A 13,533-nucleotide genomic window follows, 5' to 3' on the forward strand; every position below is an offset into this window, starting at 1 on the left:
CCCCAGACTACCTACCCCCGGATACCTGCAGTGGACCTATAATTAGTGCCCACGCTGTATTGCGGCAATAGAAGTGAAAAATATCAGAGAATTTGTGAAGATCGCTGTATATTTCACAAGATTTGTCACTAATAATATTGCATGCTTCTAACATAGCAAATGCAATTGCGAGCACTTTCCTTTTCTGGACATAACCGCGAAACAAAGGCAATATTGGTTGATATATTTTTTTATCTCACTTATGCAACATTTGTGCACATTTTCTCACCCACACTCATGATCTGGCCACAATTTTCAAACCTCTTTTTCCTTCTCGCTGCACGCAAATTGGCTCTCTTGGAAACCCGACAATATACGCCAAGTTGACACGTGCGATTTCCTTCCGTTTCTCTTTTTCCCCAACAACAATAAAACTTTTTCCCGCCATTGCATAATATCCCATGTTTATCAATTATACAATATCGTCTGTGACGCCCAAATTGCTATTTATATGCATTTTTCTGTGACAATTGGCGAAAGTTTCCAAAATTGTCCCCTCTAAACAAATTTAAAAATGCCTTTTGTCCTCTCAATTTTTTAAATGCTCTCTGTGGTGCTTAAGTGCCGGGCAATTAATCGAAAGAGAAGGGAGTGAGTCATGGAATTGCGTTCTAGCCAACATTTATGTCTTTTTCCCCATAAAATTCTTCAACAGCACGACAAGATAATTCCAGTGAAAATTCCCAAGCGTGATCGTGCTGTCAAAACATTTTGACGAAGTAAGACCGAAGGTCACTCGGCTGTCAACTTGTAGGATCACATTTTAAATGTCAGCTGTCCCTTTGACACTAATTTAACGCCAATTTAAGAAAGAATATACGTTCCAATTGTGTTCATTCAGTTGGAAGAATATTTTCTGCTCTTAAGTTCATTTATGTTGCTCCACAAAGAAAGCATTTATTTCAGTTTCCAATGCCAAGATTGCGTCAATCGAAACTTTTTTTTTCTACAAAATTTCCGCGAAAACTAGTGGTGGAAGGACTTAATAGTTGAATGTCTGCAAAGACCTTGAAGGGTTAAAAGAAATCAGTTAAAGTTTCTGAAGGATTCTCTCATGATGTTTTAAGACTTGTTTTCTCGTGATATGTTTCATTGGGGCGGAATTAAGTAAATTACTGCCGCCGAAAGTGTTTTCTTTAATGTCTTGTGAGGCACTCTGAGCAACATCCATTTGCAAACTGTTTTTTTTGCACCAAAATTGCCAAACATGTTGCGAATCTTTGTGTGTTTTTTTTCTCACACAAAACACAGTCTGGGGCGCTTTTTTCCGCTCTCTGCAAAAGTTGCGCACGCAAATTGCAAGTGAGAGTGTGACTCAAGAGAGTCCACAGAATTGGCGCAATCGCGCGAATTCGGCGAGAGAGAGCCAGAGCGAGAGAGAGAAGCTTTTCGACTCTGCAGCACACTCGCTCAGAGATGATCGCGCGAGATGGGGAGAGTCGACACTCACACGAGTGCAGAGAGTGACTCTCTCTCTCGCGCTTAGAGGAGGAAATGAGAGAGAGACACGGAGAAGCTCTTTCTCAACTCCTACCTCACTGTGGCGTCGATCGGGCCAGTTGAGAGTAGACAGCCGATCAGTAATATCGCGCGGCGGTTCCACTCTGCGTCCCCGAGAACGATCGCAACGTGAATCTTTTTTGGAGACTTCTTGAGCGTGTGCCCAGGACTACCAGCCAACCCCCCCTCCCCTGAGGATTAAACTGGATCTTCACAGCGGATTAACAACTCTTGATCAAGTAATTGAGCCATTGTGCGCGCGTGGGTGGGTCGGTCAATCCTGTGTGTGGTTTTTTTTTATTACATTCTGAGAGTGCGCGCGCTCTCTTCCTTGAAGTGAAAAGCCATCTCGAGGATGACATGTTGTGTGATTGTGCGTAGAAAGTGTGCCAAAGCTTCAAGGATTTTCCTTTGATCGTATACATGAATATCTGTATAGTGAAGTTCTTTTTCCATCATCATCATCATCATCTCTCCAATTTGCGCAATCATCATCTCTCTCGCGCGCTCGCTTTGAAAAAAACCTCGGAAGCCCCAGAAAATTTTGCAGCGCCTTTAGTGTCGGGCTTTAGAGTGGTGTTGATTTGAATGGGGAATTGTAAAAGTTGTGTTGCCTTGGACTGGACAATTTCGACATCAAATATTCTTTACTGCCAGTTGTAGATTTTCCAACCATCGCGCGCGCGCGCATTTCGCAACAGAATGAATTCTTTAATCGTGTGCCTCCACTAACACATTTCTTGGTGATATTTACCAATCACGACTTATAAACTCCATTCACCCATTTTCCGTGAGTGCGCGCGCGAAAGGGAGAGAGAAAAGAGTGATCCTCGGGCCTGTTGCAATTTCATCTTGCGTCACATGAAAAAAAACAAGAAATCCCTCAATTCTCAAATTTAGAGCGCCAGGAGAGGAAATGCGCGCGCGACATGGAAGCAATTTTCCGCCAACCCAAAAGAGCCACACGATCACGCTGTATTTCTCCACCATTTATTGAGTGTGTGTTTGTGTGTTGTGTTGGAAATATATATGGGTAAAAAGTTGTACTCAATTTTCCCTTTCAAACTGGAATTCTTTGCGAGCGCGCGAAACTTTTACTTTCAATCTTTTTACAAAACCTGTGTGTTGCGCGCGCGACTTGTATAGCGATCGCGCCCCGATGTTATATGGCATGTTTTGTAATCCTATGCCTGGGTAATCGTGCAGATTACGACACACCACACTTCACCTCGCCATACAATGGCAATTGCCGAAAAAAAAAGAGTCAAACCCACAGGCTCTCCGTGCCCTTTTTCCACCTCCTTCGCGCGTCTCTACCCCCTTGAGAATTTTGTCTGTGCGAAGGTGAAAGGAAGATCACATCCAGAGTGTTGTGAATTGATCAAATAAACTGGTGAAATTGGGGCGCTTCCTGTGTCGATGGCTGAAGTGTGTGATGCTTCCTGAAAAAGATAAATAAACCACCTCTTTCCGTGCTCTTTCAGATTTGTGCACCACATCGACAACTGCGAGAGAGATTAAAGTGTGATAAACGTGCTAAAGTGATCGAGCAGAGGAATATTTCACATCCTTGCGAAGGAGCAAACAACCACCAATCCAGGAGAGCAGGATTAATTGTGACAGTGATTCTGTGCTGAGTGTATTTAAGGATATAACACACACACACACACAAACATACATACATAACCTCTAGAGGTGGTGAAGCTTGTGTGATTCTGTGATCTCGAGAAGGTGGATATAAAATATTTACATTGAGTGCCACTGAGCTAAGGAAACAGAAGAAGTGAATAACAGTGCATGCAAAACAATTTATCGTGGATGATGTGCATTAATCACACTGATGATTAGGAAAAGGGCTTCAGTGACGCGGCGCCGAAACGACGACAACCCACATTCACAGCAAGAGAGTCACAATAAATTCATCAAACTGGATTATAAACGCAATTACCCCTACTACACAGACAGGTGAGACTTCCTTTCGCTCGGGCCTCTTTCCTTCCCCACGCATTGGTGTGTGTGTTGGGATTCGACGTTCGCGCGTAACTTTAACACGCTTTGCTGACCTTTCCGATACGCGCCACTGCGCGATGCCTTAAGAAATTAACCTCAAGGACTATCATTGAGTCGGAGGTTCGTGCGTTGATTGAGTGTGTGCGCCCAAAAAGCCACTCTTGTGATTTTGTAAAGGGGAGAAATTGCCATTTCCTCCATCGCGCGGGGAGAGATTGTGAAAAAGAGCCATGAGAATTTCCTCTGCTGGCTTCCTCATTAGAGGCACAGTCACGATGCTCGGCGGAATGGAAGTTTGGCTTATGTTTATACGCTTAGAAAAAGAAGTGAGGAAAAAAAAACTACGCAACATGGGTTGATTTACAATTGCTGAAATTGTAAATGAAGGAATATAAGAGAGGAGTTTAGCAAGACTTTTTCTCTTCACACACAAGCTCACTTGTAAAATGGTTAAGCCACTCATGACCTAAATTTCCAATTAAATCAACTATTTCACTTTTGCTTCGTATTTGTTTTCAACACACAAGCTCTCGTGTGACATATATATAGATATGGTTTGTGTATCGCGCGCCGTTCACACAATTTTCCATCTCTCACACACAGTATTATTGCCTAGCCTTCTTCCCATTCATATTATTTTATTTATAATCGCGGACAACTTTGAGCCTCTCCACACTTATCAACTCTCACGTCGCGGACGTACAGCATCCCAGGTGGGGTGGCCCCAGTGCATCTCCGTACAGAGATTCTGTTGCTAAATTTAGGCCCAGGAAGGCAGGACGAGCGCGCGCGCGAATTCAATGCGGCTATTCATAAAATCTCGCGCACTCTGTGTGTGCGCGCGAGAGAGATCAACTTGGGCAATAGAGTAATTTTTTCGCGCGCTTTTTTATTGCATAATTTTCATACAGTACCGTGCCTCAACATTTCTTCCTGGCGGCACTTTCTAAAGCCGCGCGCGCACGCTTTCCGCGATGTGTGGAGATTCTTTGAGAATGGGGCTTATTTTTAGCCACGACGAGGCCTATTTTTAACCCCACTGTTTACAACGTGTCGCGAGCCCTGCGCAAGAAGAAAAAAAACACCCGCAGTGAAATGCTGATGACGCGTTGAGGAATAAAAGGCCGTGGCGAAGAGAGTGAATTTCGTAATACTTTCACTAACCCAATTTCCAAATGACTGACGTTTCATTGCACGATTTTATAATTTTGCAATTGTGTCATTCTCCAACTATTATTTACTGTGGGAGATTTTCACTTTCAACGGTGTTGTGTGCCTTATTCAGCGTTGCACTTCATATACATTATTGTGTTGTTATATTTTCCGAAAGCCCATGGGGAGTTTATGAGAGAAAGAGAGTTTGTGGAATTTGTGTGTCTCGATGTTTTTGTATGAAAAATTGTGTGTTTTCTAATCAAATGATAAAGAGAGGAGACGGAGGGGAAGAGCAGAAAGTGTGCTACAAAGGATTGAATGATAGGGAGAATTCTCAATGCTCTGCTCTACATTTTCTTATCTATGGTCTCAAAGAAAAATATAACAAACACAGAGACTTTTTTTCTCTCACCAAACACAGCCACTCTGCGTTTGAATTTGTGTGTTTTGAGTTTTTCTGCCAATGTGCTTTCTGTTTGTTTTCACAGAGGGAAAAGTGCCTCATGACAATTTACTGTGTGCTTAAGATTACATTCGCTCAATACCTTATTAGGTGTTGCTCGCAACATCTTGGAATGTTCCAGGTGTTCAAGTCATTTGCCCAAAGCTTTGCAATGAGCCATGGATGATCAAAATCGACTGAGAAATAGCAGAGATAGAGAATCTATTAACTGTAGCGCCCTCTACAATCTCTAAAATCATCATATCTCGCATATTTCTTAAGAAAGCTATCTTCTGCCCTGAGAAGACACCTCTTCAAATCCACTGAGCTTTCCAATGTGCCATCAAGCTTGCAAATCGGTCAATCCAATCCTCCAAAATTGATCAATTCTTTCAACACCCAATCGCAACCAATCCAATTTGCTATTCTAATGAACTGTCCCATTTTCCGTGCTCCGTTTTATGCCCCCAAAACACAACCAGTGTGTGCCCCTTTGTGGGACATTTTTGCATAGCTCTCTGTGCAGCTCTCGGCAACTGCGGCGATGGAGAGTGATTGCAATAAATGGCAAATGCGCGGGAAAATTGAGCTGAGCCTCAAAATGGCGTTACATAATCCCTCTGCTGAATTGGAATGACATAGATTAGAGTTTTCTATGGGTATTTTGCATCTCACTCTCACTGACTGACTGGCTTTTGTTTGCCATTCTCTGGTGCGCTGAAAATTAGAACACACCCGTGCAATTTTGCCATTGTATTGAGATATTTTTGTCTAATATGTTCTATTAGGAAGGTCTCTCGTGTTCGGTTGACTCTTTTAACCCTTTCACGGCATCGTGGGATGTATTGTTAGCTGGACTAACTTTCGTATGGCTTTCTGTGTGACATTTCTCACAATCTCTCGTGCCTCATTTTGCTTGGGACTTTCCTAGCAGATCGGCGGATTCTGGGTGAAAAAGTGCTCAATCACCAACACCAGAGGGGTTAATTGAATTTAGCACTCTAGAGTCGCCTCAATCTCGATTATTTCCTTCATGAATCACTAGTCACGAATAGTATTAGTTCTGAATGCAGAGAGGAAGAAATAAAAAACAAACATTGTGAATAAATCGTGGATGTTTTCTTATGCGCAAGAGGGGCAAATTGGAAAAATTTCGCATGCGCAATTGACTCGGCAAATTGATTTTTCCATTTGGCGAACATTTCGGATTGAAGGTGTGGAAAAAAGCGCGGGAAGTCAATCGAAAATTGAATCTTTTATCTCCTTTTCCGAGGCCTCCTTTCATGCCAATTGATTTGTTTGTGCAAATAAATTGTCACACCGGAGATTACAAGCCTGTGACTCACATTTTTCTGCAATTTCCACATCAAAAGAGATCTCAGTGGATGTTGTCATTGTGCTTTTTCCAACATTGTACTGTCAATTGTGGAAAATTGCGCGCCTTTTCGCTCGTGCACGGGAAAAGGTGCGAAGGTGGGAAAATCCATGGAATTTGCGTGTGTTTTTCTATGATTCAAAGACTGTGACAAATACTATTGCGTATTATCTTCACAAATTCTCTCATGGAAAATTGCGAAAAACACTCTCGCCTTGTTTATCTCACATCTCGAGGCGTGCTCACTCTTTTTGCTTCTGTCGCACTTTGTAGTGTTCCTTTGGCACAGTGAGAAGCGAAGAAGAAGGAGAAAAAAAAACTACTGCCCATCAGAAAACTGGATTAAATATTCAATCTATCGGAATGTTTTCTCACTTTCGCAACAAAATCAACCTTGAGACAAGCACATAAGATAGAGGGAAATAGATGGGAGGGAGGGCGAAAACGACAAAAAAGTGTTCGTCGCGCCGAAATATGACACAAACATGGCACAAAGACGACGATATGAGGGAGAAAGAAGTGCGAGAGAACCTTCGCGATAAGCTTGCTATTTGATTTATGGGCAGATATGGGAGATATGATGAAGAAATTATGTCTCAACGGTGAGAAATTTCCACCCGAAAACAACCTTTTATCGTGAATTCTTGTTATACGCAAAAAAAAGTACCAAAGAAATCTACGCAACAGTATTTTAAACGGCTCCGGCTCGAAGCATCTGCTCAAAGCTTTCCAATGACCCATTGATGACTGGATTTGGTTGAGAAATACCAGAGATACAGAATGTGTTAACTGCAGCGCCCTCTACAATCTTTAAAATCCTAATATCTCGGAGAGTAGTTAGAAAATTTGTCTTTTTGTCCATGAAGACCCTTCTTCAAATCCACAGAGCTTTCGAAAGAGTCATCAAGCTTAAAAATCGGAGTGTGTTTTTCACTCATACACACACTTCAAGTGTTGACCAACCTTGGCTGATAACGGAAGCGAGAAAGAATCTCCGGAAGGAGGTCAGTTTGGGAGACGCGATTTATCCACCTTGATTAGTGTCAGAAATAAAAATAAAAAATGCAAACGAGGAAACTGCGAAGCATGTCCACATGAAAAGGTGAATAGCGTGCTGCTGCCGCACTTTGTCTCAATGCCAAGGAAAATGGCATGAGAAATTTTTCACCATAAGCATTTTTCCTTGGTGGTGATAATTGGCGGCTATTATCTATTTATAGAGAGATTTTTTCACTCTCTGTGAAGCAATTAGGAGTGAATTTTTGCATTTTTACATTCTCTCCACACCTTTTAAGCAGTTGAGAAGATGGAGCGAAATGTTATTCATTAAGAATTATAAGTTCGTGCGAATCACGCATGAAAGGCTTGTGTGTTGAGGGGAGGGCAGAAAAAGGGGATGCAGAGCAACGTGAATGAATGGAGATGAGAAAGAATAGCCGAGAATTTGCATTAATTGACTGGAGTCGAAATTATTACTCTTTTTTTCTTAATTCTTTATATACCTGGAAATTCCACACAATTTCGCGTGCTTAAAATTTGCTTTTTTCGCTCTGGTGACTCTCGAGACGCTTGGCAATGGTGGCCGCTGGAAGAAATGGTTTTCTTGGGGAAGAGGAAATGCCGAGAAATTCAATAGTCACTCAGGGAAGGAAACTTTCGGTGAGACGCGCTTCTCGAAGTGCAGAGAAAAAGGAGGAAAGGAGAGGAGATTGTGTATGCTCTCGCGAGAGAGAAGGTGAAAAAGTAAATAAGCGACGAGTCTGGCCAGGAAGCCACGAGCAAAAAAAAGTAGTTTGAAGAAAGAGAGGCGATGAGAGGCAAGAAAAAAAATAGTTGAAACAGCGGCGGAATTATAAATTTTCAGGGTCACACACTCGGAAAAAAGGGGGGAAAAACGAGCGCGCCTTATGTAAGGCCTCGGCGCGAATGAGGCGCACACAGAGGAGTCCACAAAGAGAAAGAAGTGGAGTGAAGGAGAGAAAAAAGAAGGCAAGACACAATAAATAATGTGAAACTCTTTTGTTATTTGCCCACTATTGAAGTCCACGCTCACATGCGCGCGCAGCGAGCATAAATGGCGCGAAAATTGCCCCAGTGCGCGAGAGAGGAAGAGAGTGCGAGCTTTTTCGCGATGAGCCTCGCGCGCTTGTCTCTCTTTGCAGAGAGCGAGATGGCACGAGTTGGGGTAAAAGTGTGTGTGCGCGATGGTTGAGAAATGGGGAGCTTGAGTAACTCACGCAGAGAATTTCGAAAGTAAAAGTTTGCGTCTGAGAGCAAAAAGCGTCGGTTTATGTCATACATCTCTGCGGGCCTATCTTTCACGCATGGCAAAAAGGAAAGTAAAAGTGCCCCTAATTGCCACACTTGCGTCACCCACTTCCCAAGGGCCCCCTCGGCATCGGACGAAGCGTGAAATGTCACGCGGAACATTCCAATCAGCTCCCTGACTCATGTGAAGGTGCTTCATTAGCTAGCTTTCCTGCTATTTCACCTCCTCTCTTCAGCCCAATCTTGGCGCCGAGAGATGTTAGTGATTCCCGGATGACTAATCAAGCACGAGGAAATGATTTCGGTCGTTGTGTTTTTATGATGAATACTCGGTGACTCATGGCTTTCCAAAATTGCTTTTCCATCTAATTCCACTCCTAGATGTTCTCACATTGAAACATTGGCAGTTGGTTAGATTGTCGCTAGTGGCGCTGGTGATGCATCACGCAACACATACGTTCAAAAAATACGAATTTAAGGTCATAAACGATAATCGGACGAATTTTGTGTGCTAGAACGACCTGAAGAGGAATGTATTATCTTTCACTTGCACCTCAGATTAAGAAAATCGACCCACAAACACCAGAGATAGAAGCATTTTTTTTTACATTTGTGGGTCAAACTGACCCTCAATTGTCCGCCGCTGTAAGTGACTCCCTCTAAAGGCACACCCCTGTGCTTTTCGTTTCAGCTAGGATGCTGATGTTGTACTACAGACAACACGGCGAGTGCATCCTCCAGGAAATCGGCGCGGCCTTCCGCGGTGAGCATCCGGCGGACTTGCTGCTCATCTGCGAGGGCCGCGAGACGCTGCGCGCGCACAAGCTGGTGCTGGCGGCCGCGAGTCCCCTCGTGAAGCGGCTCCTCGAGGAGACACCCTCCATCGAGTCCGTCACCACCGTCCACTTCCCCGACGTGCAGGCCAAGTACTTCCGGCTGCTGCTGGACTTCCTGTACTCCGGCCAGACGTGCGTGCCGGCCAATGAGGTGGAGCACCTGCATGACCTGCTCGCGCTGCTGCAGATCAAGCCTGGCGTGTGGCGGACGGACGACAAAACAGAGCTAGGTGGGTGTGCTGGGATCGCCGTGGGAGTGCGCGACGCGCAGGTCCGGCAACCTTGGGTGATCTCGTAGTCATTCTCATTCCAGACGGTGGCGGAGGCGAGGCCAAGGGCGACACGCATACCGACATCAACAGCAATGAGGGCGACGGACGCCGGCGGCGCTCCAAGAGCCGCGACTCCACATCCTCGCGGGTGCACGTGAAGCGGGAGCGGGGCGGGAACAGCAGCGAGGAGACGCCGGAGGCGGAGGGCGACGACGAGCGAGCGGATGTGGACGAGGAGCCGGACGAGGAGGCAAGACAGAGCAGAGACAGGAGCAGCGAAGAGAGGCGCCTGAGTGTGGACACGGCGCGCAATGACACGATCTCGAGGCGAACGGAGGAGTCTGGAGATGAGGCGGAAGAGTCCGGCGACGAGGGTGGCGACAGGGAGGACGAGAAGTCCATCAGTGGCCGGAGAAGAAGCTCCTCGGATCCTGTGAATCTTTCTCTGGGTACCAGACAGGAGGACTCCGATGACGGCGGTCACGTGGACGTGGAGACGATAGCCAATGCGCCCAGCAAGGTGAGATGTGTAAACTTTCCTTTGCTCTTTCCCAATCGCTGACCAAGTGATTCTCTTCCTTCGGCAGAGTCTCATTCCCAGTCGCCTCTTGGATCCTTTTCGAACGAAACGAAAAGTGCTGTATCACGCGCCAGAATCGGAAATCCTGAAGCCACCCGACCACGACCAGCTGCTGCACAGCTCACCCGACAACTACGTGGTCACGCCGCACCGGAAGCGCCGGCCTGGCTTTCAGAACTCACCCGCCCAGAATCCACCATTCGTCCCGTACGGACTCAACCGCAGCAACTACATTGAGGACCTGCGCTCCCGAAAGGGGCCGTCAGTGTCAGCACCACCGTCCTACTTTCCAGGTAAGCCGCTAATCGGGGCTTCCCTGTCTTGTCCTCAGTTCTGAAGCACGAATAATGTTGATAATTCTTGCAGGAGAACGCCCACCTCTGTCGCCCACGTCTCAACCCACCGATCTCTTGCTGCACAACAACCACCACCAGCACAACAACAACAGCAGCCGGCGGCGGCCGCCCAGCGCGGACGGGCCGCTGGCCGTGGCGCCCTCTTTCGTGTACCCCTGGCCGCCGCACTCGTCGGCGCTGGCGGGGCTGCCTGGCGGCCCCGGCAGCGTTCTGCCCGTGCCGCCGCCCAATCCCGCCCACAACAGCGATCGCGGCAGCCCGCTGGACGCCGGCGGGGCGTCGGGCGGCGCCCGCGCGAGCGCCTCCGGCGGCCTCTCGGCGCCCGTGCGTGAGTACCGCTGCGAGTACTGCGGCAAGCAGTTCGGCATGTCGTGGAACCTGAAGACGCACTTGCGCGTGCACACGGGCGAGAAGCCCTTCGCCTGCCGCCTGTGCGTGGCCATGTTCAAGCAGAAGGCCCACCTGCTGAAGCACCTCTGCTCCGTGCACCGGAATGTGATAAACACGCCCGAGAGCGGCGGCCGCTACAACTGCTGCTTCTGCACGATGTGGTTCGAGACGCTGCAGGAGCTGGTGAGACACCTGTCGGGCCACCACAACAATCTCCTGCTCAGCATCAACCTCACGCCCTCCAGTGGGCGGAACTCGTGAGGGGGCGCTCACGCGGAGCGCCCGCAAGGCCAGTGCAACCCGCCCGAGCGACGGCGTGGCGCCGGAGAGGCACAGCGCGGGGCGGCCGAGGGCCGGAAAGCGCCGAGAGCTGGTCATGCCTAAGGCAGACGTACATGATTCTCGAGATGGCAGTGATCAGGGGAGCCGCGCGCTCTCCTCTGGGGACGCGCATGCTGACGATTGTGCAGTTGTTACACCAAAGAACTCGCAGCTATTGACCGTCTCTCGGCCCTTTCCGAGTGCGCGCGCAGCATAAGCTTCACGGGCTTTTGCGCGATCCTCTTGCCTTCGGTTGCCTTGAAGTTTCAAAACTGGTAAATCAATTTAATTATAGTTGGCAATTAATTCAAAAGACAATACATGTAATTGTTCTGTGCCTCTCTCAAGAGCTTTTGAGGAGGGAAAACCGGAAAATTTCCCTCACTAAAGCCAAACACAATGTCGCAACTCAAGGAATTTCACAGTAAGAAAAGAAAAGAAAAAAACATTAAACCAATAAAGAGATATTAATCAATTCTGCGCGCAATTTCCGCCAGAAAGAATAAATAATTCAGAAAGAAGAAATTGCCCAGAACCGCTGAAGAGGGAAGGTGAAGAATGCAACAAAGAAAATGTACAAATAAAATATCTCATCATTCCAATACTTTTTCTTTTATATAAAAAAAAATGCAAAACCATATTTTTTTTAAATAAAAATCTTTTTTCTACTATCAATTTGTAATGTTAATAATTTAAAGTAAAAAAAAAACGTCGCATCAAAACACGGAAAACACTCACAATTTTCACCGCGAAGAGAGCTTTTGCTTTTTTCAAAGTTTCTCGTTGTTTCTCTTACAAGCACAGAAAAATTAACGACAAAAACAGTTTAATATGAATTTAATCCATCGTGAAGGAGTTTTGTTAATGTAAAATACAAGAAGCAAAAATAAAACAGAGATATTTTGACGGAGTAATAAAAGCAAAATTGTGTATAAATAATTTTTTCTGTAAATAACAATGTAAATAATTATTGTGTAAAAAAAAGAGCATTAAGTTAAGTGAAATATTTGTAATTTTTTTTTCTCTTTAGCTAGAAACTTTTTAGTGTAAATTCTACTTAAATACCAACAAAAAAAAACATGAAAAGAAAGGAAAAAATGACGAAAATCCGCAAATTTATTTATTTAACCAGCTAATCGCGTTTCTAATCGAAGGACAGAATAGTTAAAGCATAGAAGAAGAAAAAGAAACAGACAGACAACAAAAGGACCAGATATTGAATGTTATTTTATAAGTTGTGGAGAAAAAGAAGGAACGTAACGTTTGAAGGATTAACTGATAGTAAAAATTCCACCGAATTGAATAGTTTTCTTTCTTGTTTCCTCCTTAATTTTAGTAACTCTCCCACTTTTTATTTCCTCAATCTCCCTATTTTCCCTCCGCGAAATCATCAAAAACAATAAACGGTAAAAAAAAACAATCTGTGCAAATACATTTTAGGTAAAATACATTTTAGTGCAGAAAAAAGTGAATCATGACTCCGAAAGCAGAAGATAGACAAATAAACAACAGCCTCAAAACTATTTTGTATTGCAAATCTGTATTATTTTATTTGTTCAGTTTTTTTTGTAAATTATATTTATGGTTGCCGAAGTGAGACAAGAATTTTCAGAGACAGAGAAGAAAAAGCAAAACAATTCCCAGATGCAGAATCTCAAAACCACCCAAAAGAATAACAAGACACGATCGCATGTTAAAGTAAAAACGCAAGAAACCCTTTTTTTAACCTTAAAGAGAATATATTAAAAAAAACTTCTTTTTTCTGTATAGAAAGTAATTTAAATTAAGCAATTAATTAGCAAGCCCAAAAAGAAAATTGTTAATAAAAAAAACTGATCAAATTGATCAAAATGTGTTCAAAACAGAAACTTATGATTTGTTACAATAAAATGAATTCAATGTAATTTTTTAATTTCCGCGCGGAGTTTTAATTTTTTCAAAATGATTTTATATGGCAAAAAAAGTGCAAAAGAGAAGCGAGGTAAGGTT

General features: G+C 44.6%; 1 protein-coding gene across 3 annotated transcripts; it reads left to right on the top strand.

The window, feature by feature from the left end:
* The first annotated feature begins 1,626 nt into the window (after nucleotides 1-1,626).
* LOC132265652 (transcription factor Ken 1) lies at nucleotides 1,627-13,448 on the top strand. Of its 3 annotated transcripts, none has more exons than XM_059766397.1 (6): nucleotides 1,627-1,778; nucleotides 3,024-3,504; nucleotides 9,485-9,855; nucleotides 9,924-10,417; nucleotides 10,485-10,770; nucleotides 10,844-13,448. In XM_059766397.1, the coding sequence occupies exons 2-6, from the start codon at nucleotides 3,380-3,382 to the stop codon at nucleotides 11,482-11,484; spliced, it is 1,917 nt and encodes a 638-aa protein (XP_059622380.1). In that variant the 5' UTR covers nucleotides 1,627-1,778; nucleotides 3,024-3,379; the 3' UTR covers nucleotides 11,485-13,448. The 3 variants fall into 3 exon arrangements, with proteins under 3 accessions (XP_059622380.1, XP_059622381.1, XP_059622382.1); XM_059766398.1 differs by having other exon boundaries at nucleotides 9,939-10,417; XM_059766399.1 differs by lacking the exon at nucleotides 1,627-1,778 and having other exon boundaries at nucleotides 3,413-3,504; nucleotides 9,481-9,855.
* Nucleotides 13,449-13,533: the final 85 nt, after the last annotated feature.

The sequence above is a fragment of the Phlebotomus argentipes genome, unplaced genomic scaffold (assembly GCF_947086385.1).
Source record: "Phlebotomus argentipes unplaced genomic scaffold, Phlebotomus argentipes genome assembly contig_5, whole genome shotgun sequence".
In the NCBI taxonomy this organism is placed as follows: domain Eukaryota; kingdom Metazoa; phylum Arthropoda; class Insecta; order Diptera; family Psychodidae; genus Phlebotomus; species Phlebotomus argentipes.

Bases quoted from the DNA above. Each gene is read 5' to 3' on its own strand.
- LOC132265652 (XM_059766397.1), top strand. From the start codon at position 3,380: ATGATTAGGAAAAGGGCTTCAGTGACGCGGCGCCGAAACGACGACAAC. The intron at 3,505-9,484 runs GTGAGACTTCCT...CGTTTCAGCTAG, and splicing joins TACCCCTACTACACAGACAG to GATGCTGATGTTGTACTACA. The intron at 10,771-10,843 runs GTAAGCCGCTAA...TAATTCTTGCAG, and splicing joins ACCACCGTCCTACTTTCCAG to GAGAACGCCCACCTCTGTCG.